Consider the following 27,811-nt stretch of genomic DNA (forward strand, 5'->3'; position numbering starts at 1 on the left):
GCCTGCTCTGTGATGTCAGGTCGGCCACTGGGTTGTGATGGCTGCCGGGCTTGAACACGCTCCAAGCTCCCAGTCAGCCGATGTCGGTCCAGCTGCTTATCCGTCAGAATTGGGTTTGGTTCTTCACAGCTGGTTTTCAAGCCAGGGGATTAAATAATCAGAGCGGGATAAGTGCATATCACTCTCATCTGCGACTGTTTTATTTGGCACCCGCTTCTGTTTTGATTTCTGAGGAAGGTTTTTAATACTCTGGTCAAAAGGTTAACAATAAAGGGATGATCCGATCATTCAATCGTGTAACTTTCACGTGGTCACAGTATATGATCATATTTACTCACCAGACCGGTAAGCCTCGTGAGCAGCAAACTATAATTTATCATTTCTGACTTTTCCTTGTTAGGACAGATCTACAGTACTTCTCTCTACTGGGGGGGAGGGCTGGTGTGTGTGCGCCTGCCTGTATTAACCTTGCCCCCGGTTGTGCAGCAGCAGATGGTGCAGACAAAACAAGAAGCTCAGTCCACCCAACACCCAAACTTTGGGAGGAACAGAGCGGTTTGGACGCAATGCCCGTTGAGAATGACACAAGGCTCCCGCGTTAAAATGTTGCTTGGTGGCACAACGTGACCCTTGACATTTTGTCCGGGATTATTTGAATGATTAACTCGGAGTGTGCCAGAAGTGCATGATCCTTAAAAGACCCAGACCCATCCACGCAGCCCACGGCAACCTTGATCCTGCAAAACAGGCGCACACACACAAATCCCATTTGCTCACGTTCCCCACGAAAGCAAAAAAAAAAAAAAACGCATCACACGAAAACATGCTGGGACATGACATCTGAGATTGGATTCCAGAGGATTTGTTGTGATAAGTCCCTCATGAAGTTTGTTTTTTTCCTACAGCATGTGTTTGCATCAATACAGCATTTCAAGGCCATGTGCTCAGAAGACCAGATTGTGTTAAATGGAAATATGGAAAAGTTGAGATGGATGCGTGCACACACACCTTGGAGTGAGAAGATATTAAAACAAAAACTGCTGACAAATGTCATGAATCTATTGCATCTGCATATGTGGGCAAGTAGTGGATTCAGTTCTGGATTATGAGTCGTAACTAATAATTCAACATGGCCGTAAATTGCACCCATTGATGGTATAATGATGCAGATCACTGCATATGAGCAATAGTCAAAATTCATTTTTCAGCAAGTGAATTAGGAATCCGTGTATTTATTTAGGCTATTATTATGTCACAGCACGGCTCTTGGACTGGGACAAGAAGGGGGGCGGTTTTGTTGGTTCTGTTCATGCGGGGGACTATGGATGCGCGAGAGGAACTTTTTTTGTAACCACTGTGCAGCTCGGATATTGACATTGGATTTGCCGTCGTACTAATCTGTAGCCAGTAGTGCAGAGAGTGTTTGAGTGGAAATGTGCTGCAACAAGAGAGGATGAATGTGTGGAGACCGAAAGGCCACCAAATGCACCGAGCAGAGGCGGCGTCGCGACTCACTTTTTTTTTTTCTTTCAAATATGCAGATCCACCCAATATAATAAATATGGTAATTCAACACAGCCAAAAACTAGCTGAACTCTCAAAAAGAAAAAAAAACTATTTTAAAAAAGGGACACGTTTTATTTGTCAATTTATTGATGTTAAATGGTGCTACGGTGGTTTTCCTTAAAAAATAAGATGTATGAGAGGGGTTGATACGGACATAATCTCAACATTAGGCTCTTGCTTTAAGGTTGTTTCTTATTTTTCCAATATAGTTCCCGAGTGTGTGCTATTGTGGTGTAGCTGCCTTGTGTATATCTCTAGTTCTTCCAAGCCCTCTTGCACAGATCCCATAAATACATGATGTGTGACTTGTGTGTGTAACTGTGCGGTTGTTTCGCAGATGAGAGACACGGCACCCTGAGGCTGAGCAACCTCACTAAAAGCATGTCGGGGAAGTACATATGCCGAGCCAGCAACACCGCCGGCTCCGACAGCTGCTCCATTAACCTGGAGGTTATCACCTGTAAGCACACAGTATTTATACCGCGCTACGCCCCGAGTGTTCCTCACACACACACACACACACACCTGTGACTCCCATTAGGCGTTAATCCGGATCTGTGATGTGCTCCCCAGCTTCTAATGCAGGCATGATTGCAGCAGCTACGCTGGGGTCGATAGTGGGACTGGTGGCCATGGGGCTGTTCCTCATCTTCATACTGAGAAGGAGAGGGGACACTGAGGAGGAGATGGCCAACGAGATCAAGTGAGCATTAAAACATTCACTGTAGGGGCGGCGCTTTGTTGAGTCCACCTGTGCAGTTTAATACCATAAAAACCTTCTGTCTTTGGGCACATTGAAATATGCAAATTCAGTTCATGGTTAAAAGGTGTCGTACTGGACGACATACTGAGCGGTTGTTTATATATTAGATACAATACATTGTAAACATTTATATGAATTAACACATTTATGATGCTAGGTGTGTGTGAGGGAATCATGTTCACAATCTTTATTTATTTGGGGCACCACCAGCCAAAAGTATCAATCCGTTAAATTCAATAGTGAATATTTTTTTGCATTTTTCCTTTTATTTTGTATAAAAAGCGGGGTGTCCACGCCTCCTCATTTAACAACTCCAGTTGATCCCACGAAACCTAATGAGTACTTCTACTTTTTATAGTTCCATTTGCTGACCGTACATTTACACAGAACATTAAACATTTTTGTCAGTACTCGACGTGAGTGTAAAACACAGATGGATGTCCGTCACCATATTTCCTCACCGTCATCTTTTGAGGCTCATTTTCCTGAACGAGATTCCGCCTCCTCGGCTTTGCTCTCCGTACCACAGGGAGGATGCTCAGGCGCCAAAGCGAGTGTCGTGGGCAAAGAGCAACACCGGCTCGGACGTCGCATCCAAGAACGGCACGCTGTCCTCCATCGCCACCAGCCCGCGACCTCGAGACCCCCACCAGGCGAACTTCCACTACCCATACTCCCCCACGTCGGCCTCAGACACCGGCTCGGTGATCAACGCCTACCAGCTGCGACCCGGGGAAGCCGGCACGCTACAGGGACTCCCCGGCTACAACGCCGGCGGCACCCCGTCGCGCAAACACAAGCGGCCCTCCAGCGCAAACGGGGGCCCCCCGCAGCTTCACCGGACCCCCGCGGTGGCCGTCCCCATCAGGACCGAAGGGGCTCAGCCTCAGGTGCCGCCCCCGTCAGCGGCGTCGCCGCAAATCCGCCCGTCCACTCTGACCCGCATGGGAGCGGTGGCTGTCATGGTGCCTGCTCAGAGCCAAGCCGGCTCGCTGGTGTAGGCCGGCAGGGGGGGCAGTGGGGACAGTGGGGGGGGAGAGGAGGAAAGTATGCCTTGAAATTGAAAGCACCTTCTCCACGAAACGCCTGAATGGTTGTGAGAGAAGACGTCTCGCCGGTCGCTTTGGATTGATAGTCTCATTTCTATTTTTTTTTTTGTAAGATGTATATTTGTATTCCCAAAAGGATAATATAATAACTGATCAAGAGAGTTGTTTGAACTGAATACAGTGTGTCTTGATACTGTAAAACCATAAAGAAATGTTTGAGTTTTTGCAGTTCTTGCACATTATAATGCCGTTTAAGGATCACTTCACTCACTTCTCTCAGGCCAACTGCACCAGTTAAATATCACACTTCAGGTATTTCAACTTTCATTTTGTCACTTTCTTTGACCCACTTACAGTTTGCCCATATGGTTTCTTGACACCCATGTCTTCAGAGAACATTTATGATAATTTTGCCTGTTATGTTAGTTGGAATGTAACAAATAGTGTTGAAGTTGATGGTTTCTTTCTATTTTGTTCAAAGGTGCTTGGTATAGAATGATGTTACTTTAAACGTGAGGCCATTTATCAATGGGATAATATTGGACCAACCCCTCTGCTGATGGTCTTATTGTTTTCATTGAAGTATACTAAAATCTGGAAATGTGTTGGTGAGTTATTGAGGTTGAAAGGCTATATGTAGCACTTTTAATGCAGTTTTGATTGTTGATCATTTTTCAATAAAAATGTTTGCGTCCAGCAGGGCCGGCTTATTGCCTCCTTTATAACTCATACAAACAATTTGTAAAAAATGTACATCATTCTCAGTTTAGTGGGATTCAGGGTGCCAATAAAAAGGCCAATTCATTTTATCAAAAGGTGAGATTATTTAATTTGGAGTGTTAGATAACACACACAACCCATTTATTGCTGTAACAGTGCACCAGTCATGTAGGGAAACAAATAACCATGAATATAAATAAGATCTAAAAGGCCACAAAGGACACGGCGCTGCTGAGACTGCATGTCGTTATGGATACGTAATATACAGTTGGGTAAACATTACCTATTTTTATTAACACTAATGGTGGTGTTAAATCCTTCTAGAGAATGTTTATCACATTACAGGAAAATGTTTTGATGAAAAATCAAACCTTCTCTAAACTATTCTTTGATAATGATTTTGTGGATTGTTGCCTAACATGATTCCAGAGTAAGCTTTAGTCCCCCAAATCCAACGCTGCAGAGAGCAGTCACACGGTAACAAGCTAACGAAGACCATTAAGGTGTGGTCCTTCCTGAAGAGCCAGGAGGAGGACTCATCAGGACTCGGTCAGCAGATTTCGGGAAATGATCATCCTCATCACCTCATTAGTGCCTTTAGGGGAAAGAAATTAACAAAAAAAAAAAAAGGTGTCAAACAAACTAATTGTTACAAACCGGGCACGATACAGATGAAAGTAAGGGGAAGCCTCACCCTCAAGGATCTGATGTACTCTGATGTCTCGGACAAACTGCTGCACTGCGTAGTCTTTGAGGTAACCGTAACCACCGTGCATCTGGAGAGCCTGGTTGCAGATCTGTATAGTAATAAAAAGGGCCGTTTTAAAAGAAAAGGTGGAATAAGGACTGTTAACAACGGTCTTTCTTGCATCGCTCCGCATTACTCACGTTGAAGCACTCATCTGTGGCAAAGAGTTTGGCCATGGAGCAGAGATAAACGGCATCAGGCCGGTTCCCCTGCAGCGCTGTTGCAGCTTCCCGCACCAAGAGGCGAGACGCCACCAACTTGGTGGCCATTTCTGCCAGTTGGAACTGAAGATACTACACACACACACACACACACAGGGAGAGAAGGAATGATGAAATCAAAAAAAGTAACAGGCAGCGACTGTGTCTAAATGCTTTGAATGGAGCCTCGTACCTGGTTGTTTGAGAGCGTCTCTCCAAACTGCTTGCGCACTAACAGATGATCCCTCGCCAGCTGAACACAAGCGTGAGCCGCCCCGAGAGAACAGGATGCTGTTGGAAGAGTGTTTGGATGTAAACTGCTGATGGTTGGACTTCATGTGAAGCAACAACGGCCTCAGTGTGCCAACGTTAGCCGACACAACCTGACCCGGTAAAGTTGACTGTATTCATTTTAGCAAATTTGCCTTTTTTGATTATTGTAAAAAAAAGAAAAAAAAAATGTAATTCCTCACATTGTTTCACTTTAAGTCAGCTTCCTTCAAACTGTCTTTACACGCAGGCACCATAACACTTGTTAAACAACGTGCACAAAAATACTGCATATATGTGTGTAAAGTTCATTCTCATCTGCTTACAAGACCGACTCATTTGAGTTTACAAAATAACTATATCTGCAAAATAGTCTATATTTTCATTTGAAAATGTCCATTAGTGTAATTCCAAACGTTTTCACTAGTTAAAGCCATACATCACATTTCAACTATTGCACAACACAATCGGAGCGTGTCTTCCTCCTCACCGATATTAATTCTGCCTCCATTCAGGCCTTTCATGGCTATGTTGAATCCCTGCCCTTCAGCACCGAGCCGGTTGGTCACTGGAACGGCACAATCCTCCAATATCACCGCCCTGGTCGGCTGGGAGTTCCAGCCCACCTGCAGAGCAGGTTGAAAAACTGCTGAGGAACCGTGACTTACTTCTGCCATCTAGTGGTTTTCTGCAAGCGCTGTAGCCGCAGAGCGAGACGGGTCGAATTCGACATCTATGACCTCTACCTTCTTTTCTTTCTTGCCAAAGTTGAGGCCCGGGGTCCCTTTCTCTATGACCAAGCAGGAGATGCCTTTTGGTCCTTTAGCTCCTGTTCTGCACATCACGACGTACACGTCCGTGTCTCCCCCTCCGCTGATGAAGGCCTGAGAGGTCACATGGAGACACGGCACGTTTCTGGCTCACCGTAGCAAAAGAGTATTTACAGCAACTTGCATTGACGGGTTTGCATATACCTTGGACCCATTCAGGATGTAGTGGTCACCCTTCAGCTGTGCAGTGGTGAGGAGTGAAGCAGCATCGCTGCCGCTTCCTGGGATCAGAGGTCACAGGTTCAATAGGTGGCAGTGCACGCACAGCAGAACACACTAAGAATTGTTCATTTGAAATATGTTTACACAAGTTTTCTTTCTTTTCCTTAAATCAATAATTTCCACGTGAAGACTGACCTGGTTCAGTGAGACAATAGGAAGCAAACTTTTCCATCGAGCAGAGATCTGGACAGAACTTCTGCCTCTGCTCCGTATTACCAAAAGTGTCAATCATCCAGGCACACATGCTGCAAAGAGGAGGAGCATACTGGCAATTTGCAAACAAATAGATAGAAAATACATATCACAGCTTTCATTACAGTGCCCATTATAGTAGCAAATGGTCACAATTACAATTTATTAACCCATTCATTTTCCCACATTTCCAAAAAGGTTAATCGATTTAATTAAAGGTACTAATGCAGGTTTTAATGCAATAGTAGTGGTCTGTACTTGTGGATGCTGATGTAAGCGGTGGTGCTGACACAGCCTGTGGACAAGGCTTCAAAGATGACGGACGTGTCCAGCCGAGAAAGACCCGTTCCTCCAACATCCGGCTGAACATAGATCCCGCCGAACCCCAACTGGGCCGCCTTTCGCATGGTCTCTACTGGAAAGATTTCCTGGGAAATAGAAAAAAAATGTACGTACTGACTGATTTTGATGACGTGGAGCTAAACTTACACCCATTGGACATAACATGATATAGTACGAGATCAGCTCCAAATATATGCATCATGACGACAAGCGAGAGAGACTGCTCAGATATAAAGCTACGTCACAGTAATGGAATGATGTAGATGCAGAGGCGCCCTCCCATCAAGCCAACCATTGCACAAACATACCTTCTGGTCCCACTCCGCCATGTTTGGAGCCATTTCATTGGCTGCAAAGTTAAACGCCACTTCTTGAAACTCCTTCTGTTCATCTGTGAGTCCGTGAGCGGCTGTCAACAAAGAGCAGAGAACATATGCTCCACGTGGACGATGCAATACGCGCGCAGACACAGATCCAGCTGTGCGTGTGTGTGTGTGTGTGTGTGTGTGTGTGTGTCTGGTTGCGCTGATATATATATGCTAAAAGGTGGACACGACGTGTTTGTATGTGCAAATATTTTGAGTGCTGTGGATGGACAAGACACCAGAACCAATGCTCACAGACGTTAGATTATTTAAATTTTAAATGATCCAACTGTTCTCTAACGTTGTGCAACCTGACTAAAAAAAGAGGGGCGGTGCAAAACTAACCAATGACAGCGAACAACGCCAGAGGAACGTGTGTTATTAAAAGCCTGAATGTGCTGGTGTGCGTTTACTTGATCTTGTTCGATCCATAAAGTCGGAGGTTTGTGTGTCGGAGCGCAGTTTAAAAGTGAGGACAGGCAGCGGCTCTGTTATCCAACCGGCTCAGGTGTCGCCCGGTGCCTTTGACATGTTCTTTCATAACCCACATCTGTCGCCTTAAAGTCGTTCACTCGTTTTTCTGGGACTTACGGTCGACGCAAGAAGCGATTCCTCGTCCCGGAGGACTTCTGGTAAAGATGAAACGCTGCTTCCGGCAGAGGCTGGAGCCCAGTCTGACGATTCTCCCCAGAGCTCCGGCGGCCGCCATGTTTACCTCCACGGAGGTACCGAAGTGCTGCGATGACGGCGCGTGCTTCTCTTGTTTCGGGCGGTGCGGCGGCAAATGACATCACGGCGCATCAGCGCCCCCAGCTGGTGTGGAGGGCGGACGCGGACTCCCGTTCAATTAGCAGGGATGATAAATACGTTTTAAAAAAACAAATACAAATTATTTTATTTTATTTTATGAAAAACACAACAACAAACATAATTGATTTAGACTGCGGGCTTGAGTATCCGAGAACAAACGTCATCAGAAGCGGGATGAGCTGCGGCGGTTATCCCGACCAGAGTGAGGCAGCAGCGCGTTACACGCGTCTCCTCCGCCACAAGCGATGAAGTGAAGCAACTCAAAGGGGGAAGACGAGCAGCATTAGCCGGTTATCGTACGTCGTGTTATCCGCCCCGTGTCTGTCACAGAGCTGTCCTCTGCCCGCGTCTCTACGGGACGTTCCGCGACTGCCTCTATCCCGTTTGGGGATAGCTTTTAACCGCGCAAACGGCAGCAGGCCGAAAGCAAATCCAACGCACCCGTAGTTTTGTTGACGTCACGTGTCTTTTTTTTCCCGCGGGTTTTGATGGCTCGTCAGCCATCATACTTACCTGAGGAGCTCTTGTACAGGTACTTTTATCTGTTGAACGGGTTGTCTTCTTACCACAACTGCCGTGTGACCTCATCGCAAATGTGAAGCACTTTAGTTTACACGTGTTGGAAAAGTTTTAAAGCTAAATTAGTCTATGCGGTCAATACGATGGTACTAGTGAGGGTATTCTTCTCCATTTCAAGCGGACCTAAAATAAACGTTTGTTGTATATTTATCGTTTTAGGTGTATTAAACAAGTGTTCTCAGGCTACTGTATTAATCAAACATCATAAAACTTCGGTCAGTCCACTGAATTGTATCTACTGAAATACAACATAAAATGCCATCAACTTGTTTATAGCCTCAGTGGAAGCTTTTCGCTTACTATTATTTTCTGTTTTAGGTGTTGAATTGTTCAAATACAAAACATGACATATAATAGGCCAAAAATGAATAGTTTTGACATTTGTTTAAAAATGTCTTTTCCTACAAGTGCACATTAATACATATCGTTATATATTACTTTCAGAACATTTCATGGATTACATAACCAGACAGGAATTGCTTTGGTTATTTTCTAATCCAGCCTTAAATACCTGATAAAAAATCAAGTTCCGTCATATGTCGCAAACATGTTAGATGTTCCACATAGAACTGTTACCTCCCGTGTGAACAAGATGAATTGGATCATTAGATATCATCAACCCTGTTGTGGATTTGAACGTTTTAAACATGTTTCTCCAGAAACTGAGCGATGGCGCCAAAGACGAGGGCCAGAGTGAGCAAAAGATCCGCCACTTCAGGTGAGCAAACCAAGCTGCGGAGCAGAAGCCTCTTGCTCTGGTTGTTTTGCCTGAGATGCGATCATTGGCCCCAAAACCACAGGCCAAGACGATGACGGCGAAGCGGCCGGAGGGAAGAGGAAAGCTGCAGCTCCCGTCGAGTCTGCAAAAAACCCGGAGAGCTCAGCCGGCGCGCGGTGCTGCCACTGGCTGATGAAGTCTGAGCCAGAGAGCCGCTTCGAGAACGGCATCGACGTCAAGGTACGGAGCCCCACGTGCGCGGCCCGTTTGCTCAGTTTCTCCTGAACGCGAGTAGGCCTGAACTTGTCTGATGCACCTGGTGTCGCCCTGCAGTTCGGGATCGAGGAGCTGAAGGCTTTGCCTGATCAAACTGGCTGCTGGGACGGCGTTCGCAATTATCAGGTAGACCCATGAATTGGAATCCTGTAAAAAAAAAAAACATGTTTCCCTTTTTAAAAAGAAATAAGGTGGCATTAGGAAAAAAGGCTTTTTCAGATTTGCAGTTCTCCCCTGGTCTTGTGTCAAATGATAAAATTAAGTTTGGTTCCTCCGAATTATCCATCACCCACAGGCACGCAACTTTATGAGGCAGATGAAAGACGGGCAGCTGGCTTTCTTTTACCACAGCAACTGCAAGGAACCGGGGATCGCTGGAATCATGAAGGTACGTCTTCCCTCTGCTGATATTAAGTTATTCAGAGGATTTAAACAAAGGCATCATTTTCCAATGTATTCTTTTTTTTTAGATTGTGAAGGAAGCCTATGTGGACCACACTCAGTTTGACAAGAAAGATGTCCATTTCGATGCAAACAGTAAACCTGACAACCCCAAATGGAGCATGGTGACCTCATTCAGGAATGACGAGTACGATGTCAGATGATGGTAACTGAGCGTGGGGGGGTTTGATGATGTTCTCCTCTCTCTCAGGTGGACGTCCAGTATCAAAGGATGCTGAAGCGTTTTCTACCTCTGTCTGAGCTGAAAAAGTACCACCAGCAGCATCGCTCCAAAGGAGGGCCCCTGAAGGACATGGCGCTGTTCACGAGGGCCAGGCTCTCTGTGCAGCCCCTGACCCCTGGTGGGTGGAGGCACTTCTGTCAGCGTTTCAGTGGCGCCACTCGTTCTGAACCCTCGCTCTGTCTTTCTTTTATTTCTTCTTTCTGCAGAAGAGTTTGATTTTGTCCGGAGTTTGGAAGAGGAGGAGCCTTTGTGAGGATTTGGACCAGAGGACCCTCGTTCTCAGCAGTGTGGCGTTTATGTTGTTTTGTTAAATATTTCAAGTGATTTTGTCAAATAAAAGAATGTACCTACATCTCTGAACAGTACAGAGCAAGTTTGTTTGACACCAGGGGCCTCATTTTTAAAGCCTTGCGTAGGATTTGCGTTAGAAGTGGCGAACGGATGAAACATAAGACGTGCGTACGCACAGAAATATTCAGACTTCCTTCCTGCACGTCCTACGCAGTTTTCCCTTAATAAATCACAATCACTTCTAAATGCAGCGCAGCTTTTGCGGCTTCATGTCACGCCCATAGTTGCCCTTATATAGTCTGTGGAAGGCCCACAAATTAATATTCATCGATTGCGAAATCATGACAAACACAGAGAGGAAAACGAAGAAACGTAACTTTACTCCGTGTGAAGTGGAAATTATTATTGGGAGGTGGAAAAGAGAAGTAAAATGCTTTTTGGAGGGCACAGTATGGACATTACTAATGCCAAGAAGGCACTCGAGTGGCAAAAGGTTGCAGAGCAACGCTGCAGCCTCACAACCTCGGACCGTGGCCGAAATAAAGAAAAAAATGTCTTTTTTTTTAATTGGGTGATCATGATTATTTTTTTGATTAAAAATAAATACCCATTGAAACTTCCCAAATGCAAAATGCTTATCTTCAAACAATTCAAGAAAGAGTCAAATTAATTAGATTCTTGCCACTTTAGATTCCAAAAGTACTTCCATGACTGAGAATAAAGTAGCCTTAAATTTCCCCTTCCCCTCTTCATTTTAGTTGGATGTCCTAATTCCCTGGAGTTGCCTGGAGGGTTTTTGGGGACCTGCTGATATGAACGGAGAGCAGCTCCTCTGGGCCAATCAGCGCGTGGCGACTCCTTCCCTTTAGAGCTTAAGTCCAGTAACTTTGATCCTTCCTCGACTTACTGCAGACCTCGTAAGAGCTCATTCTGACCACAAAAGAATTGAAACACCAAGTCTGACTTGTATTTTCATTTGGCATCAATTTATTTGACTTTCAGGGACAAGGAATAAGTCATTAGCATTCTGCAAAAGAGTGCTACCGTAAATCTTTCTCTGGTTAAAAGACTAAAATCATGTTAAAGAGGCAGGAGGATTCATTTGCTTGATACAGTTAGGCACAACTTTTAAATCTCTAAAGAGGATACAGTGGACTTCATACTATTAGACCTTAATACAAACACCTTTTCCTAACACCACCGGCATGCCGAGGCAAAGCACATGAACACCAAAGGTCATCTTGTGGCACCGTGTGCTATAAATTCAATGTACACAAGCTGGAACAGGATCAAATGTTTTAGCTGGTCTTATTTACAGATCAAAACACCCAGAAGTGTGCAATAATACTTAAGCCCTCAAAATGGGAAGTTTCCACTTTAATCATTTTTGTGCACAAACGAACAAACAAAAAAAAGAGGATGTGTTCTGCAAGAAAAGAGCAGTGCAAAGTAATCTCCGATTTCTTGACCTCACAACAATGCACTGCATTCATTAAAAGGTGGAATGTTGGAGATTTCAGCAAATTCATGACAGTCAAGAGATTAAGTTAAGAGAGATCAGAAATTAATTTATTCTGAATAAAGCGTTAAAGTATCCGACAGACAGAAAAAAAAGAAGAAAAAAAAATCAATAATATCACACATGGAAGGTTTTGACACAGTGGACACTGCTAATGATTAGTTTGATTCCCACGAAGAAAAGAAAAAAATGCATTAACGAGGAAGTACAGGACCAGCAGCCCGAAGAAGCCCCTTGGAATGCCTCATGCAAGCGGTCGCATTGTTCACACACTGAGCGCGTGACTGTCTCTCTTCATCCCCCTTCACCGGCTACAAATAAAAACAGCTGCGTCACCAGATGCCGTTGGGTCGACGGGTGCCTCCGGTCGTGGAAGGAGGCCGGCGGGCCGCTATCCGCTCTCCTCCTTGGCGGCCTGCTCCAGCGCGCTCTCTGAGGCGGCCGAGCCCTCGAACCTCTGCGAGGCGATGGCCGCCTGGTGGGACATGCTCTTCCTCACCACGTCCCCTTTCCTCCACAGAGTGATTTCCTGCACATGGGGGAAGGAGGTTGGAGGTTTCAGGGCTCGGTGTGTTAATGCATTGATGTTGCCGTCTATTGACTCCTCATGCATGAAAAGTTAAGACTATGTCAGTAATTCTGGTGTTGTCTCTGGTGTTGTAAATCTATGTTATTATAGATATATATCAATTGTCAGAGGTAAAAAGTGAAAACCATGTTCCCAGAGCAAAGTTTTCTCAAAAGTCCAAAAAACAAAAGATATGTAATTTCTCTGCTGTTTGCGAGACAAATGACACCAAGAATTAAAGTACTGACCACATTTTTGTCAATTATTTGTTTCAGATCCAGCAGTAGTAGATTTTAGTAGGAAGTATGAAAAAGATCTCCATACTTCCTAACATTTTAGGCTGACAGGACATGATGCAGTGTGTGTGTCTGTGTGCAAGCCAATAGCTAAACTGCAAACTCAAAGTCTATGTACTCCAGGCTGCTGCGTAGATAGCATGTACTGTCGTATGGAATCAGGGATGCACCAACCATTTTTCCGACTCTTTAACTGCACTTAATGTTTCTCTTCCTCATCTTTTCCCTGCAAACACTCAGGAAACCTCTGCACATCCCAGCCTGTATTATCACACTCGGCCTAACTTGGAGGTTTCTGCAGCAGCCCACCTGCTGTTTGAAGTAGCGCCTCTCCTCCTCGTCGATCAGAACCAGGTTTAGGTAGTAGCGCACTGAGAACTTCTTGTTGATGTCTCGCATGGTGGGAGTCAGATCATAACCGGCTAGAAATAACCGGATGGGAATGGACTCTCCTAAGATGGGGAAATAATCAAGTCAGGTTAGATAATATTAAGTCAATCTTGAGCTGGGACGTGTTCGTTATAACAATGAGTGAAATCACGAGTCAGCGTTGTTTACCCCTGACTGGCGCTCCGTCCATGATCTCGTACTTGGCGATTGTGTCGTTTTCGTGGTACACGCTTGGTCCGGTACCCGTCGTCTCACGCTTGATGATGTCAATCTCCATGTGTTTAATTTTAATCCTCACCAGCAGGAAATAGATTTTTCCCACAATAACATCTTTCAGATGGTACCTGTCAAGAGTAGAAATGAAGACACAAGCGGAAATGAGAGGTAAATAAGAGGTGGTTTAGTAACGGAGCACATATCAAATAATTCAGAAATGATGTGGGTGGTTGTTTTATGACTGACGCTGTCAGAGTCTCTCTGCAGTATGTGCTTGACTCTACACGTGGACACCAACGCTAACATTTTCAAAGGGCATTTAGAGATGCTGTATTTTGTTGGCTGGACATGGCACTTCATTTTTAGTAACGGATTTTCATGTTCAATCAAAACAAGCAGACCTCACCGTCAGCTGACTTTGCAATGGACAGCCTTTTTTTTTACCATTTTCAAGCATTGTACAGATTTAAAAGTTGTCATCAAGTTGTCGATCATGTGTTCAGATATTTATGAATTAATATTAATGCAATAATATTATCAGATATTATAGTAATTAATACAAAAATAAGGGCTTAATGTGGCCCTACAAGTCTTACTTGGATTTGTTGTACTCAAACTCAATGTGGAGACAATCCTCGATTCCCACTTCCATTTTAATGGAGGAGTTGAGTTCGGGGTACGTGCTCAGCGTGTGCACCACAATGTCCGTCTCTTTACTGATGTCATTTAGTCGCCTGATCACCGTGGCCCGGAGGAAATATCTGCAAACAAAAAGAGAACAAAAGCAGCTCTTTCCACGTTATCACATTGAAACCATACAACACATACTTCAAGGTAAAAGCGGCCAAGGTTGAAGGTGATAGAAGGTCACTTAAAAGTCCCTCCGCAGGGGGGAGCGAGCAATCAAAATTACCTTAGCTTGACGTTCTGGCCCGTGTACGACTCGTAGGGTTTCTCAACATGAGTGAACTCAAAGTCGAAGGTCTGCGACTGAGTTATTTCGCCCGGTCTCGCAAGATCTTTCACCAGGGAAACAAACTCATGATGGTTTCCTCTGTCGTAATACAGCTCTGAAAGAGAGAGGTTTTCAGCGAAAGCAAAACGAGAGCCATCCACTTTGAATAATATTTACCCCGGTAAAAAGAACATTTCAAAAATACTGATGTTACCTATTTCAGTTTGGACACAGATAAAATATACTTCAATTCAAACTGGGAATATTGTCCATTATTTGCTGTTTGTAATGATTCTGGCAATTGCTGATTCCTCGTATATTTCTTTTGCAAGTGAATTATTCAATAGTATTCTGTTGCTTTCTCTACCTGAGAGGGTGTAATATTGATAGCGTTGGGTCGAGGCCCAGTTGGTTCTGCTCATATTTGACCAAATATTAAAGTGTCAGGGCTTAACAAACTATTCCATTTGCTAAAACATAAAATATGTTTTACCTGCTTCCAAAGCTAAATATGATTGTATCTATCATCAGCTAGTTACATTATAGTAAAAAATAACTGCCTATTTTTAACAAAAACCTTTCTCTCTGGCTCCTTGGATTAGCAAATACAGTTTCGCTCTTAGAAGCTGGTTTGTCTGTTTATATGAACCCGAATATCATAAAACCGTCCAAACAAAGAGGCCAAACTGTGCGTGTGAACCGGTGAACAAAAGGTCTCATTTGTGTCGCTGATGTCTATTTTCTAACGTACCTATTTGGCCGACAAATTCGATTTTGATGCCCTGGTGCTCGAGCCTCTTGCCGGGGTTCTTCAGTGTGACGTTCACCTTTCCGCCGACAGTCTCGCCATCGTAGAAAAGAAAGTATTTATCTTTCTTTCCATCTTCCGTCTTGTGTTCAGCCTTCTTTCTCGTATCCGCGTCATTCAAGACTACATCAATTTCTGCACTTTGTCCGAAACTAAAGAAACTCATCTTGTGTGAACTCTTAACGGTCACCGACTTGTTAGCAAACTAAAACAAAACAACAACAAAAAACACTGCTGTGTTTCAAAGTAAAACAGCACAAACACACAACAAGGCCTGCAGGTTCTTGTGCGACCTCAGTTCCCTTTCGGAGCAGGAAATACGTTCTGAAACGTGCAGAAAGTCGATTTTTAGATATTTTCGTGATGACTCCACATTAGCTACATGTCCACATCGACGAAACAGAATAGCAACACGACGGTGAAACGAAAACGCACAAGAATACGTCCATCGGCAGATCGGCGGTTTATTTTCTTCCTCTGCGGACCTTATGTCGCCAGTAGGTAGTCGACTGTTGCACCTTTAGCACACTAATATGCTCCGTAAGGGTCACGATACTCGCTATGGGAATAATTGTTAACCGTTACATGTTTGTTTTCTGTAAGAAGAGACGGTGCATGTTGTCAAATAACCAGGATGTACGCCACCACCTGCATTGAGTTGACTACTTCCGGGTTTTTCTTTTCAAAATAAAACCCAGAAGTCTTCGAGGGAAATTTTCCAAACTACGGTCTATTTTCTAGATGAGAAGTGAGAGCTTATACAGCTTTGTCTTTGTACTTTCAACTAAGTACGGGCATTGTTAAAAGAGAAAATAGTATATATTTATTTAAAAAGCAGGAACCGGAAGTGATGCACTTTACATTAGCGGAAGTACGGCACCATGAGCAAAATACGACCGTAACCATAGATATATACATAAAGGCTAGCTGTCTCGTCCGCGTTGCCAGCCGACGGAGTAGTCGAACGTCGGCACGTGGCGGCCATCTTGGTACATTGTGCTCGCTCACATTGTGGTAGTGAAAGTCAAAGGTTATAAGTCAAAACTTCTTAAACAAAATTCTCGATGTCTTTAAAGCAATTTTATTTTTGTAACCCGCTGATGGGCAGCTGATTTAAATGTATTTATACTTTTGGTCCCTGGTGAAAAAAAGTACATTCACCAAAATAGATTACTGTACTAAATTGTGTATTTATAATAGTGTGTTTTTAGTGGCTCATTAAAGCTTTTACACAATTACATCTTAATGAGTCTCAAAAAGTATAGTATCATACTAGTATAATGTAGTGTAGTGGAGACGGTAGAGAATTGTCATATTGGGTTATTGCTACTTCTTCTTAATTAAAGTATCTAAATAATTCATGCACTGCAGAGGAAGATACAATAAAATGCTGTAAACTACAACTACTGTGTAAAGACAAATGTGTCCTCTGTAAGATCATACTGTTGACAATCTCCTTTCCCAGAATATAATAATATCAAACCAGTTCAGAAATGTTGTAATGTTGTCAGACATTTAACTTGTCCTTTCTCAAGATCAATTGGACACATGGCCACAACATTTAGAATTCAAACGCATTTAATAGTAACAAAAGAACAAGAACTTAAAACATTAATATATCAAATGAACAGTGGACATTTTACAACAGTTCCTGAGTTGTTACACAAATCATTGACACTAATGTTTGAAATGACAGGCTCAACACTGCAGATACACACGGAACAGTGAATACTGTAAATGTATTTCCAACAAATGTTTCTTTGCAGTATTTACAATAAGGTTCGGATTGCAATATATGCTAATCAAAAGATCAAAGATGTATGTATTTATGTACATCAAATACTGAGTAAAAACCGGACAATGTGTCCAATACTCACAAAATAATTAGTAAAGCATAGAAGGTCACTTATACACAGAAACCGCACTCTAAAATCATACTTTACCACCTTTATAGTACATATTGACTTTGCAGCATAGTGGGATATATGTTGTTTGAAACTCACGTTTCACTGCACTCATATAGAGTTGTTATCATCTGTGAATATAATAAAGGCTAATAAATTGTGCCTCATGAATCTGAGCTCATCAGTCTTTTACAGTCTGCTGCTTATTGCCTGTATAACGACAGTATGTACAAAAACAGTTAAACAGTAACAACTTATCCCCATGTGAAAAAAATAATACAATTTTATCTCATGAAAAATATAATGTAAATGAGTTATGTAAAATAAGTGTGCTCAGTAAAAAGTTTAAGAGTTTTGTTCAACAAACGTGGAAGGAATGTAGCTTTTAGCATCTTTTGCCTTGACACCATGGGCCAAATATCCAATTCCACAGCTTTGAAATGGTTTTAATGTATAATATAAATATTGTGGCAAAAGAGTTAAAACAAACAAAACATGGAGTGAATTTCTTTTGTAAATAGAATGTAATATTAACAGGAAAAAAATGCTATCACACTATAAAAAACAACAAAAACAAAATTATATAAAAATTACTTTGGCAAGTTTGTTGATTTCATTTTGATGTGCATCCAAGAATAATGTGCCATGTTACCCCTCAAACTTTACCATCTGGAAAATCATTGTAGCAATTCAACCTCAACAGTTTTTTGCTTTTGTCTTGGTTTTATCTTGTCCTCCTTCTCTGCTGTCAAATGATGAATGAGGACTTATGGCGGAAATGGCCCTGGGAAAAACAGGGATTATTAAAAATGTTTGCAAAACTGACCGTTAATGGCTTAAATTTGAAATCAGTGAGCCATAGTGATACACATAGTGTGTATCCTCGGCAGCTTCTGTTTACCTCATCTGCATCGGCATATTCAACGGCATCATTCTGTGCTGGCCAGTTGAAGCTGAAATTAACATAAAAAACATGATCAAATAAAAAAACAAAAATATGGCTTATCTTGTTCTTCAGATATTTTACTCACTTATTTTCATTGAGGCCTTTTTTGGAGAGGCATCCATGTTTAAGGCAATGACAAAGGAAAGCACCAAAAGACAAGAGAACAGTCACCACACCACACACCTTGAGGAAAATCCCGAGGATGTCGACGTCATCTGCAACGGGACACAGAGGTGATGTTCACAGTGTTAGGGGGCCCGAGAGACGTCGGTGCGTTCATTATGATTATATGTATTTAATATGGGGCTGAAATCATCAATATATTAATAGTTACACTGATAAACCAGCCTCCAAGTAAAGATATCAAACATTTAATTCTGATTCCTAGAAAGCATTACGACACGCAAAGCTCACTACACAAGGGAAGAAAGACAGCATTACAATAAACTCTTAGATCTTGGATGTAGAACAGTGACTCTGACGTGTTGACACTCACAGACTTCCATCGTTTGTGAGGGACACTGTGCATGTCCGGCATCATTCTTTGCTTGGCAGTAGTACTCCCCTGCGTCCTCCTTCCTCACCCATCGAAATTTCTGAGTAGACATTTTTAGATATTTTTTCAGTGCAATGACTGACAGCTGCATTGTCAACAAACTGCTGAAGGATGCTTCACTGTGGATACATTCTTGTGACATTTCTTGAAGCCAGAGTCAAAGTGTAGTAACATTTTATCATATGGAAGCGTGTTTAGTAAGAAATATCTTGTCTCTTGTTATTCAAAGTAATACATAAAACACATGGAATCGGTTTTGGGTGTAACATTATCGTCCTTGCATATGCTGGTTTCATATGCCGGCTTAGGGCTACCAAACTAAATTTAGTTGTATTACAACAATGACAATAAAAACAACTTAAAAAGAAAAAGGTTTTGCTTTACATGACTGCATTGATTTGACTGAGGTAGAGTTTGATTTAAAGTTGATTTTTAATACTAGTAGTAGTAGTAACACCCTAGTATGTACTGTAGTTTGTTGCCATTTCTTCAATGCTAGTTTTGTGCAGGCCATGAAAACTTGAATAAACACCCCACATCCTGTGTCTCTCTCACCAAGCTTCCGGTGTCAGGGTTGATGCTGTATGAAGAGTTGACCAGCTTGGGGCTGATTTTGGGGTCCTGAGGAAGCTCCTCACTGTTGTGGAACCAGCGGTACTGAGGAGCAGGGAAGCCCTCGTTCTCCAGACATCGCAGCTCGGTCGATGTTCCAACCGTGACTGCCTCTGGCACGCTGCACCGCGGTACGACAGGTTTCACTGCACACAGGCACAGATCAATCACATGAATATGGATATGAATCAATCACTTGAAGCACAAGATGTCTCAAACTTGCAAATAAGCATTACAGGTTAGCCGAGTGATGACTTAAAAGGATTGATAAGGCAGTCTAGGAAATACACAACACAGGTGATAAAGATGTTGCTTAATTATAATATATAAAGCTAATTGTACCATAAGAATGGGAAATATTTTGTACTCTTCAAAAACAATTGTGTCACAATAAAAGCATAAAGTAGCAAGGAAGATTAAAAATAAGGAAAAACAACAACAGAAAAAACAGTGTCAAAAAAAGAAAAGAATCTGTAAAAAATAACCAGAAAAAAAACAAAAACAAAACGCCGCCCTTTATCTTAATTGGATCTCTGAGAACAAACAGTAAACAATGGTTATCCTCACCTGAGAGACTTTACGTTACTGCATGGAAACAACAATTCAGGAATGTACGTAGGTTGAACTCGGGGCCTTCATTGTGCTGCTAGTTGGTCTCGCTGTTTTCCCTTGCTTTATCCTATGCTAAGCTAATCGGCTGCTGGCTGATGTTATATATTAAGCAAAATCTGTCAAACTATCCCTTTGATATAAAAGGCCAAAGACGTTGGTTCTTTTTAAATATGAACTGAACATTCTTTTCATTATCCTCAAGAATGCAGATGAAGATTTGCTGCAAGTCTTCAATTCAAAGGCAAATGCGGTACGAGCTCACCATACCTCTCACTGCAAGACTAATCAGTATCTCATCAAAGTCCCTTTGATCATCGATGGCGGCCACCTCGCAGCGGTACTCGGCTGTGTCCGACCGACTGGTGTTGAAGATCACGATGTTGGCTGGCTCTCTGAGCTGAGCTCTGTGCTCCAAGTCCCCTTTCAAGAGAGGAACGGGGGGAAAAAAACACTTTACAGTTGCTCATTCACATACACAGCGTGACTTCACAGTGCAGAAAAACTGAATTCAATGCCAAGTTCTTTCAAGGTACCATTGATTCTGCTGAGCTTTGAGTGCAGTACTTTAGAAATACTGGTTGACGGGGGGTTTTAAAAAAGGGAGAGCTCGCGGGCGGCTTACCTGCTATTCTGTTCTGAAAGTACACATAACTGGGGATACCGTTCTTAATCTTTTTCCATTCGATCCTCGGGTTGTTTGTGGATATGGACTCTATCAAACAGGTCAGTTCGATGGCTGTGGGGGAAACAGAATGCATCAGGAAAAGAAAAGCTACTTTAGCTAAATAGGTTTGAGTGATTCTCCAGCGACTTACGCTCAAACTCATTTGCCCAAACAATCTTGTCTGTGGTCCGGAGGATTACCCCGAGCGAGGATGGTATGTGGCCTGTGAAAAAGAGAATGCTGAGTAACCCTGATGGCCCACTAAACACAGACAATTTCATTAGCAAACATTATCAACTGGGCATGTTTCCTGATGTGGATTAGAGTGATAAATATAGACCCTCTCAGAAAGCCTTGATTTGGAGTAAACATTTCTTATTAATATCTTCCCTTCTCTGTTTAAGAGGATTAATACCTAGGGCCAAAATTTGTTTTCACATGCATTTTTAATGAGTGTGTGTGCTGCACACTACAGGCTTTAAGAAATAACTTACTCTAGGAAATGAATATTCTGACATTATTTGATGTGCGTTTTTTATAATGGTTCATTTAATAATAATGTGGTTGGTGATGAAACATTGAGTGGGAGAGCTTTAAATGTTAATTCTCTGGAATGAAAATGTGTTTATTGTTTTAGCTTTACTCTTGTGCCCTGCATTTTAAATGGGACCCCACTGAAGTTAAAATGCTGACTCTCAGCTCTTCAGTTTTTTGTTTGACACACCCTGGAGAGTCAGTGTGAGAGGACCTTTCTGCATCGTCCCTCTGGTTTCAGGACAATGCAGCAAGACAATAATCATAAGCACACAAGGCAAGGCAACCACTGCGCTTTTTAAAAGCCCAAATGAATCGTCACAGTCTGACTGAGCATTTGTTTCAATCCACAAAGACTGAAGGTGAAAAGCTCCTGAAACAAGTTGAATCTCAAGATATTTTCCTGTGAGAATGTATAAATAAGGGGTTTCAAATGTGTATGAGAATCTCTGAGATCGATGAGAACTTTATGTGGCGTTTATTGGTTTTCGTTTGTTAGCAGTACTCGATATACTGCACGTACACAAGGGTCTTCATTTATGTAACCACAGACCCCCGTAACGAGAAGCAGACTAACGGAAAGAAGTAAAAATAAAGACAATGCTCTCAGACACAGATTGGACGTTGGTGATCTAACTTCTGTCAGAAAACAAATCTGATGTTAGAATATGACCGTATGCATCACTAGTTTCTGGGTGACGATGTCCCTCCGAGGAACAGCTGGAATTGGTCGCTGATGTGGCACTCATTAGAGCAGAAAGCCTAAAACATTACAAGACCTCGGATTTATTTAATTTATTTTCAAGTTAAGTAAAAAAGCTTCTTTGCTAAAATTATGACACTAATTAACACTGAGGTTTATAGGATAAATAATTTATCAAAATCCCTAAACAAAACAATCCACAAGCACTAAAATAACTTGACAGTGGGAATGTGCTTAAATTTGAAGCATATTTAATCAACCGTCCTCTTCCCTCCGGCACAACAACACATGCGATATACTTATTTTATGTTGCGTGCTTCAGTGCACTTCTTAAAGCATTCAGTTATTTTGAAAATGTCAGACTGTAATGGCAAGGGACATTATTCACAAGTTTTGTCTAACTTGAGCCAGCAGAATGCCAATTTAAGCGGAAAATAAGCGAGCAAAGGGTGTGGAGACAACAAATAAAAAAAAAAACAGTACACATAATTCCACAATTTGCCCGATAAGTACGTGTGTTTCACCTTCCACTGGTACCCTACACTCAACCTATTGTGTCTGTACCACTTGCAAATGCAATAATCACTGGGTACACATGCGACTAACAGCCCCCATGCTGGGTAATGAAGGCATTATCGCTCCCAGTGGAGGCAGCGTGAGGCCTTTCAAATGAAGGATGAAATTCGAGAACAATAATTATCCGAGACACCCCCTGCTGTTTGCCAGAGACACGGTGCACTTTGACTCACTGTGTATTAATTGTAACGGCTAACATATAGCCGCGGCTCGGCCTGAACGTGATGGAGATGCGAAGGCATAAGCACAGCTGCTGGACACTGATGAGCTCTGACTTCCAAGTCTCAGCTTCCGTCTCCGTTGCTGACTTTCCCACCCTGTACATCCAGAAGCTATTTATAGCCCAGCTGTGACTGAACATCCCATGAGACACAAGGAGAGCCCGTCCAACAAACGCTCCCTCGGCATATGTGAGACGGAGTGTCAAGGGTTGTCTTTCTACAACGGAGGCCGAAGCGTCCACCATGCTGCAGGTTTGTGAACAAGGAGGACGACGCAAACACCACGGCGCAAAAAAAGGATCTAGAACCACAAAAAAAAAGCCTGGAATTTTATGGATTGCCACATCGATGTGTGTAATGTGTTATTCTAGGTTTACAGCACATTATCTTTACTAATTGAGTTTTGCTGAAGCATTCTGTAACTCTTGATAAATACTCTTTGGGGGTGACCTTTGTTATATGTCATCCCCCCCCTTCCCTCTTTGGCAAAACATTACCGAAAAAATCTCTTCTATAAATACAGTTTTCAGTCCTTATTATTCGCAACAAATGATAACTCATAGTGAGAGTCGCAGTATGATTCAAGCATACATTAGTAAACAAAAGGGAAAGACCAACTGCACAAGGAGGAACCCTTTTTGGGCCGTGGGAAAGTGCAACCAGACGATTAACATGACAATATGTAGCTAATTAATAATACGAGATTATCATAAAAACATTCACACAACAATGGTTGGTCCCACGGTGACACAATCTAGGTTAAAAGGAAACAATATTTTGGAATTTTTCTATTAATCTGCGCTCTTGCTGGCAAACACAGGCTCACACTTAATCCCAATGTTTTTTCTAATGAATAGACAAAGTGGGTCTATAGTCTGTTCTGAGAGAAATATCCTATTAAATGGCCACATTCTACAATCTTCTAATGCACTAAATATAAAAGCGTCCCCCCCCTGCCCATCCCCGAAACAAACAAAATAAATGTTGAACCAGTGCATCTATAAAAAGCATTTTTTCCAGACATTCCAGAGTAGTCGCTGCAAATATGCTGAAGGCCGAGTTAGCAAGACACAAGGAGAGGTGCGCGGAGCCCGACTAAGATCCACTGCATACCGAGGGGGATGTGTGCCATATTTAATCCCCCCAGCAGATCAGTATGAAACAATCATGTTTTCTACGAAGAAAACATTGTTTTCGAAAGGCATCGAAGCCACTGGTGAGGAAAGAAGGAAAGAAGGCCTCCACTGAAGGATCCTAGAGTAAATAAAGAAAGAGATATCAACATTCTCCAAGATACTAAATATGCCTCACTTTCTGACTCTGGGACAAATGGGACACCCAGGGTACGGGGGCCAAGAGTTGAATATTGAATGAATGTTGAATAATAGCTGCAAACAATTAGTCAATTCATTTGTTTTCTCGACTCAGCCGGTATTTCAAGTAGAAATACCAACAATTATCTGATTCCAACTTCTCCAACTAAAACCAGCAATATGGATACAGAACCTTGAAAGGTCGTTCCATGTAACAATATATTGTGTTAGAAATTGTTCTACAGAACCATTCATTGATCAATTAAGAAAATAAACGCCAATTGCAGCCCTGGTGTAACATTATACAAACCTCAGTTAGAGCTATACTGATGATGATGATGAAGTGTATAAATATATAATACTGTCCTAACCTTCATGCAAAAAGATTTTGTCTTAATTTGAACTAAATTATTTAAATGTAAATGTGCAAGTTGTATGAAGCATAAATTAAACATCATGATTAAATTATCTAAATCTAAAGGCAGACCCTGTCTATCGCCCGAAGTTGGCTGGGATGGACTCCAGCCCCCCCGCGACCCTGTGTGCAGGATAAGCGGTTTGACAATGGATGGATGGATACAGGCAGACTGAAGCTTGCTTTCAGAATTTCACACAATCAACATTAATCTAAAAATGTGAATCCTTTCTGCTGCTGTTATGGCAATAAGCTACATTTACACCACTGAGTTTCCTAACCAAATCACACCATGTGAAGAACACGGCATATGGTCGCTTAGTCATTTGATTCACACTCGCGGAGGAGCTGGGTCGAAAGTTCAACACTTACTAATGCAATCTGCCATTTGGAAATAACTCACTCCGCTGCCAACTTTCATCCAACAGCAGGGTGACCTCCCCACTAAGTGCACACAAGCACCAGGGGGTGGATGGAATACAACATATCAACCCAGCATCCGCTACATTGATTGCCTCTAAAGCTCCAGCTGCTGCTGTTGTTGTTGTTGTTGTTGTTGTTGTTTTTGGGCAGGAACGACAATGAGGTGTGTCATCTCCAACTCACCGCGTCTGACTCTTTTAATTTTCAACCACACTCATCATCGTCAATCGGGCTCAGGTGTCCATTAACGGTCAGCTCACACACTCTTGGATGTGACCGGCCGGTTGGAGTGACGGCGCTGGGACGGCTCACTGGTCTCAACGTGTGGGTCAGTGAGGGTGCTGTGATTTCAGGCTCACGCACACAGTGCAGTAGATGCGTGCTGGTTGACATGATCTTTCGGGGGACTGTAGGCTTTCTGGTACCCTTTAGTTTTGTGGCTGACACGACAGGAACCGTTACGTTACCATGTGGTTGCTTTTTCTTTCACCCAAAGTAATGTTTTTATTTGTTTTTTTTATGATAGAATTGTCCTCATAATTACCCGCCAATGACAAATAAATACACAAACTGGTGCTGAGACTTCTCTACAATTAAGCAACACAAGGACACCCAGTAATAATAACGTTGAAATCTGATTGAAATGAGATCTGAACGTCTAAAACCTCATTTTAACGCCTTTTCCACCGGCTAAAAATGTGGTGTTTTGTTGGAACGTCAGGTTGAAAGACAGACCATATTATCATTTAGATTTTCATTTAAATCAATGAACTGGTCGGCAAAATTAGGTCTACGCCAAGATGTGATTTCATTCAAATGTCATGAATATGAAACTATAGAATGCGTGCTGTTATGAAGATGCTTTACAATGTAGGCACTCTTGACTTTTCTACACAAGAATCGTCGAGCGATGGAGCGGATTTTGGGTACACTGAGCATCCAAATATAGCAACTCAGACTAAGTGAACCAGATCTTGATGTTACAGAATCTGATTTTGAAGATGGAAGTTTCAAGTCAATTCAAAGATTTAGAAAATTGGGGTACAAACAGCAACCAACACACAGAAATGTAAACAAACTTCTCCATGTTCTTAGTTTCCTGCAGTTATAATTCCATAGTTAATTTTCCCTTAAATATATTTTAATTTTATTTTTGTATTCTGCTTTTATCTGAGAAAAATTTGTGTACACTATATTTATGTTGTTTATTAACAAAGACGAATGAAAATGTAGACGTTGAACAGACGTTTGGCCGTAAACTTACAAATGAGGACATCGTTTCGTTCTAAACCTCTAAAATAATGACACAACACTTAGCACAAAGTAGAGGTTGAAACATTTTCGTTTTAAAGACCACATTGCAATCTGGACTAAACGTGAACGTCTTTACAAAACAAAGCCTGCAAAGACGTTGACAAAACTTTCACTTTCGAACCAACGTCTTTTAAGGGAAAAACGCTCGCGCGGATGCTAACGCAACGCTTGCTGTGCACGGCTCTATGCAGCAAACAGTGAAATGCTCTTAAAACTACGCCATTTATTTTTGAATGGTCAATTCTCACAACAGCAAACGTGACGTTATACTGTTGAGGGGAAAACACAAGGTAGAAAAAGACCCCCCCCCCCCTCTCCTCTCCGTCTGAATAGCACCGCGCGACGCACGGCGTGACGATATTAAGCGTTCTTGACAATTCGCAACCTGTTCGTGTCAAGCTAACATCTGTGCTGCCGCGTTAGCATTGACAGATCCGACGGGGCTGAGATTTAAGGCGGTTTACAGTTGCCGCACCTCGTTCGTGCACGGCGACAGTTGCCATAACGGCATTTGTTGGAAGGGCAGATTTAACTTACCGAAGCCGGTGCACAGAAGCAAACAAGCCACGAGCCGCGTAATCGCCATCTTGCAGCCTCTCGGTTATCGGTTACAGTTGCACACACTCAGCACCTCTGAGAGGTATGAGGATGGGGGGCAGAGCAGACTGGTGGATGTTGCCATCGACGAGTTTCCATAGCTACAAGCGCGTGGGAGGAATTCGCCCTCAGCTGTGTCTGACAGGCAGTGGGCGGGGCCAGATATGTACTCTCAACCTCCCTCCAACAATGTTCACGTATATTATATATAATATATACGTATGTATATATATATATATATATATATATATATATATATATATATATATATATATATATATATATATATATATATATTTAAAGGGGAATCATTTTAAGAACTGATTTAGCAACAAGTTGGAATGTAGAGGGACATTATTTTATTTTAAGCCTCATGACCTTTGCATTGTATGGATTTAGGGTTCTTCCTGAATTCATAACTGTAAATGGTATGTAAGAAGTAAAAAAATCAAACAATGAAACATTTTACACGGATATACAAGAAAGTGTATCAGGTTGTAAAGAATTTGAAAGCCCCTTATCCAAGACTGGATCACAAACTATGTTTGGCCAGCAACTGACCTGTGACCCTAAATGCTCCTAAATCTTGATTTACAGGTCAGGTTGTCATGTTGGGGCTTTTTTAAAATTAAAATAGTATTTTTAGACCTAAACATATATATATATATGGTAATGCATACTATTAAGAATGCATTGCGTAAGTTTTTTAACGTATTTTTTAAAATCTATTTAATTAATTTCTATCAATGTTCCTTACTGTTTGTAAATCTCCTTGCGTTATGTTTGGATGTCTTTAATGGTTTTATATGAAACACTTTGACTTGTTGTTGAAACATTACACATAATGTTGGCGGTACAAAAGATGCTTTAAGAACAGTACTAAAGTCACTGTACTGTACAGCAACCATCATTTGCGAAAGCATGCTGCCTGAAAGACAAAATTTGGGGCTTCAGTAGCATGACGCTACAAGGGCATCAGGTCTCAGACCAAAGGACCGTTTACAGAAAGGATCTGCTAATCATAGTGCCATGCAAACAATTTC

At 42.2% G+C, this 27,811-nt stretch overlaps 5 protein-coding genes across 9 annotated transcripts in view; 2 read left to right on the top strand and 3 right to left on the bottom strand.

Moving 5' to 3' along the window:
• The window catches only part of esamb (endothelial cell adhesion molecule b), a 32,213-nt gene extending 28,139 nt beyond the window's left edge, over positions 1–4,074 (top strand). For all 4 annotated transcript variants that reach the window (XM_040182959.2, XM_040182966.2, XM_040182983.2 and 1 more), the window contains 3 exons: positions 1,904–2,026; positions 2,140–2,269; positions 2,859–4,074. In XM_040182959.2, the coding sequence (XP_040038893.1) occupies positions 1,904–2,026; positions 2,140–2,269; positions 2,859–3,330 (725 nt within the window). In that variant the 3' untranslated portion in view covers positions 3,331–4,074. The remainder of the gene's footprint in view (positions 1–1,903; positions 2,027–2,139; positions 2,270–2,858) is intronic.
• Positions 4,075–4,182: 108 nt separating this feature from the next.
• On the bottom strand, positions 4,183–7,998 carry acad8 (acyl-CoA dehydrogenase family, member 8). Its single transcript, XM_040182997.2, has 11 exons — positions 7,859–7,998; positions 7,211–7,311; positions 6,819–6,988; positions 6,504–6,613; positions 6,291–6,367; positions 6,063–6,200; positions 5,807–5,942; positions 5,240–5,337; positions 4,987–5,139; positions 4,793–4,895; positions 4,183–4,693 (listed from the first exon to the last, which is right to left on the bottom strand). Exons 1-11 carry the CDS (start codon positions 7,974–7,976, stop codon positions 4,638–4,640), a joined length of 1,260 nt encoding a protein of 419 aa, XP_040038931.2. The 5' UTR covers positions 7,977–7,998; the 3' UTR covers positions 4,183–4,637.
• On the top strand, positions 7,852–10,697 carry thyn1 (thymocyte nuclear protein 1). 2 transcript variants are annotated; one of them, XM_040183019.2, is made up of 8 exons: positions 7,852–7,992; positions 9,316–9,374; positions 9,457–9,614; positions 9,708–9,776; positions 9,946–10,038; positions 10,121–10,216; positions 10,303–10,453; positions 10,542–10,697. In XM_040183019.2, exons 2-8 carry the CDS (start codon positions 9,326–9,328, stop codon positions 10,586–10,588), a joined length of 663 nt encoding a protein of 220 aa, XP_040038953.1. In that variant the 5' UTR covers positions 7,852–7,992; positions 9,316–9,325; the 3' UTR covers positions 10,589–10,697. The 2 variants fall into 2 exon arrangements, with proteins under 2 accessions (XP_040038953.1, XP_040038944.1); XM_040183010.2 differs by lacking the exon at positions 7,852–7,992 and adding an exon at positions 8,086–8,609.
• Positions 10,698–11,590: 893 nt separating this feature from the next.
• vps26b (VPS26, retromer complex component B) lies at positions 11,591–16,063 on the bottom strand. The gene is made up of 6 exons (XM_040181919.2): positions 15,322–16,063; positions 14,529–14,685; positions 14,212–14,376; positions 13,568–13,743; positions 13,319–13,461; positions 11,591–12,674 (listed from the first exon to the last, which is right to left on the bottom strand). The coding sequence occupies exons 1-6, from the start codon at positions 15,542–15,544 to the stop codon at positions 12,537–12,539; spliced, it is 1,002 nt and encodes a 333-aa protein (XP_040037853.1). The 5' UTR covers positions 15,545–16,063; the 3' UTR covers positions 11,591–12,536.
• An 875-nt stretch (positions 16,064–16,938) lies between these two features.
• Positions 16,939–26,912, bottom strand: jam3a (junctional adhesion molecule 3a). The gene is made up of 9 exons (XM_040190020.2): positions 26,709–26,912; positions 20,824–20,895; positions 20,631–20,744; positions 20,276–20,428; positions 19,340–19,542; positions 18,725–18,824; positions 18,314–18,443; positions 18,184–18,235; positions 16,939–18,066 (listed from the first exon to the last, which is right to left on the bottom strand). The coding sequence occupies exons 1-9, from the start codon at positions 26,755–26,757 to the stop codon at positions 18,031–18,033; spliced, it is 909 nt and encodes a 302-aa protein (XP_040045954.1). The 5' UTR covers positions 26,758–26,912; the 3' UTR covers positions 16,939–18,030.
• Positions 26,913–27,811: the final 899 nt, after the last annotated feature.

Source organism: Gasterosteus aculeatus, chromosome 1, assembly GCF_964276395.1.
Source record: "Gasterosteus aculeatus chromosome 1, fGasAcu3.hap1.1, whole genome shotgun sequence".
NCBI classification, from domain to species: domain Eukaryota; kingdom Metazoa; phylum Chordata; class Actinopteri; order Perciformes; family Gasterosteidae; genus Gasterosteus; species Gasterosteus aculeatus.

Coding starts and splice junctions, on each gene's coding strand:
- acad8 (XM_040182997.2), bottom strand. CDS start 7,976: ATGGCGGCCGCCGGAGCTCTGGGGAGAATCGTCAGACTGGGCTCCAGC. Junction 6,201..6,290: donor ACATCCTGAATGGGTCCAAG/GTATATGCAAAC, acceptor GTGACCTCTCAG/GCCTTCATCAGCGGAGGGGG. Junction 5,338..5,806: donor TGGAGGCAGAATTAATATCG/GTGAGGAGGAAG, acceptor CTCTTCCAACAG/CATCCTGTTCTCTCGGGGCG.
- thyn1 (XM_040183019.2), top strand. CDS start 9,326: ATGGCGCCAAAGACGAGGGCCAGAGTGAGCAAAAGATCCGCCACTTCA. Junction 10,039..10,120: donor GGATCGCTGGAATCATGAAG/GTACGTCTTCCC, acceptor CTTTTTTTTTAG/ATTGTGAAGGAAGCCTATGT. Junction 10,454..10,541: donor TGTGCAGCCCCTGACCCCTG/GTGGGTGGAGGC, acceptor TTCTTTCTGCAG/AAGAGTTTGATTTTGTCCGG.
- vps26b (XM_040181919.2), bottom strand. CDS start 15,544: ATGAGTTTCTTTAGTTTCGGACAAAGTGCAGAAATTGATGTAGTCTTG. Junction 14,686..15,321: donor CGAATTTGTCGGCCAAATAG/GTACGTTAGAAA, acceptor TCTCTCTTTCAG/AGCTGTATTACGACAGAGGA. Junction 13,744..14,211: donor TTTGAGTACAACAAATCCAA/GTAAGACTTGTA, acceptor TACTCTTGACAG/GTACCATCTGAAAGATGTTA.
- jam3a (XM_040190020.2), bottom strand. CDS start 26,757: ATGGCGATTACGCGGCTCGTGGCTTGTTTGCTTCTGTGCACCGGCTTC. Junction 18,236..18,313: donor AAAGGCCTCAATGAAAATAA/GTGAGTAAAATA, acceptor TGTTAATTTCAG/CTTCAACTGGCCAGCACAGA. Junction 18,067..18,183: donor AATATGCCGATGCAGATGAG/GTAAACAGAAGC, acceptor TGTTTTTCCCAG/GGCCATTTCCGCCATAAGTC.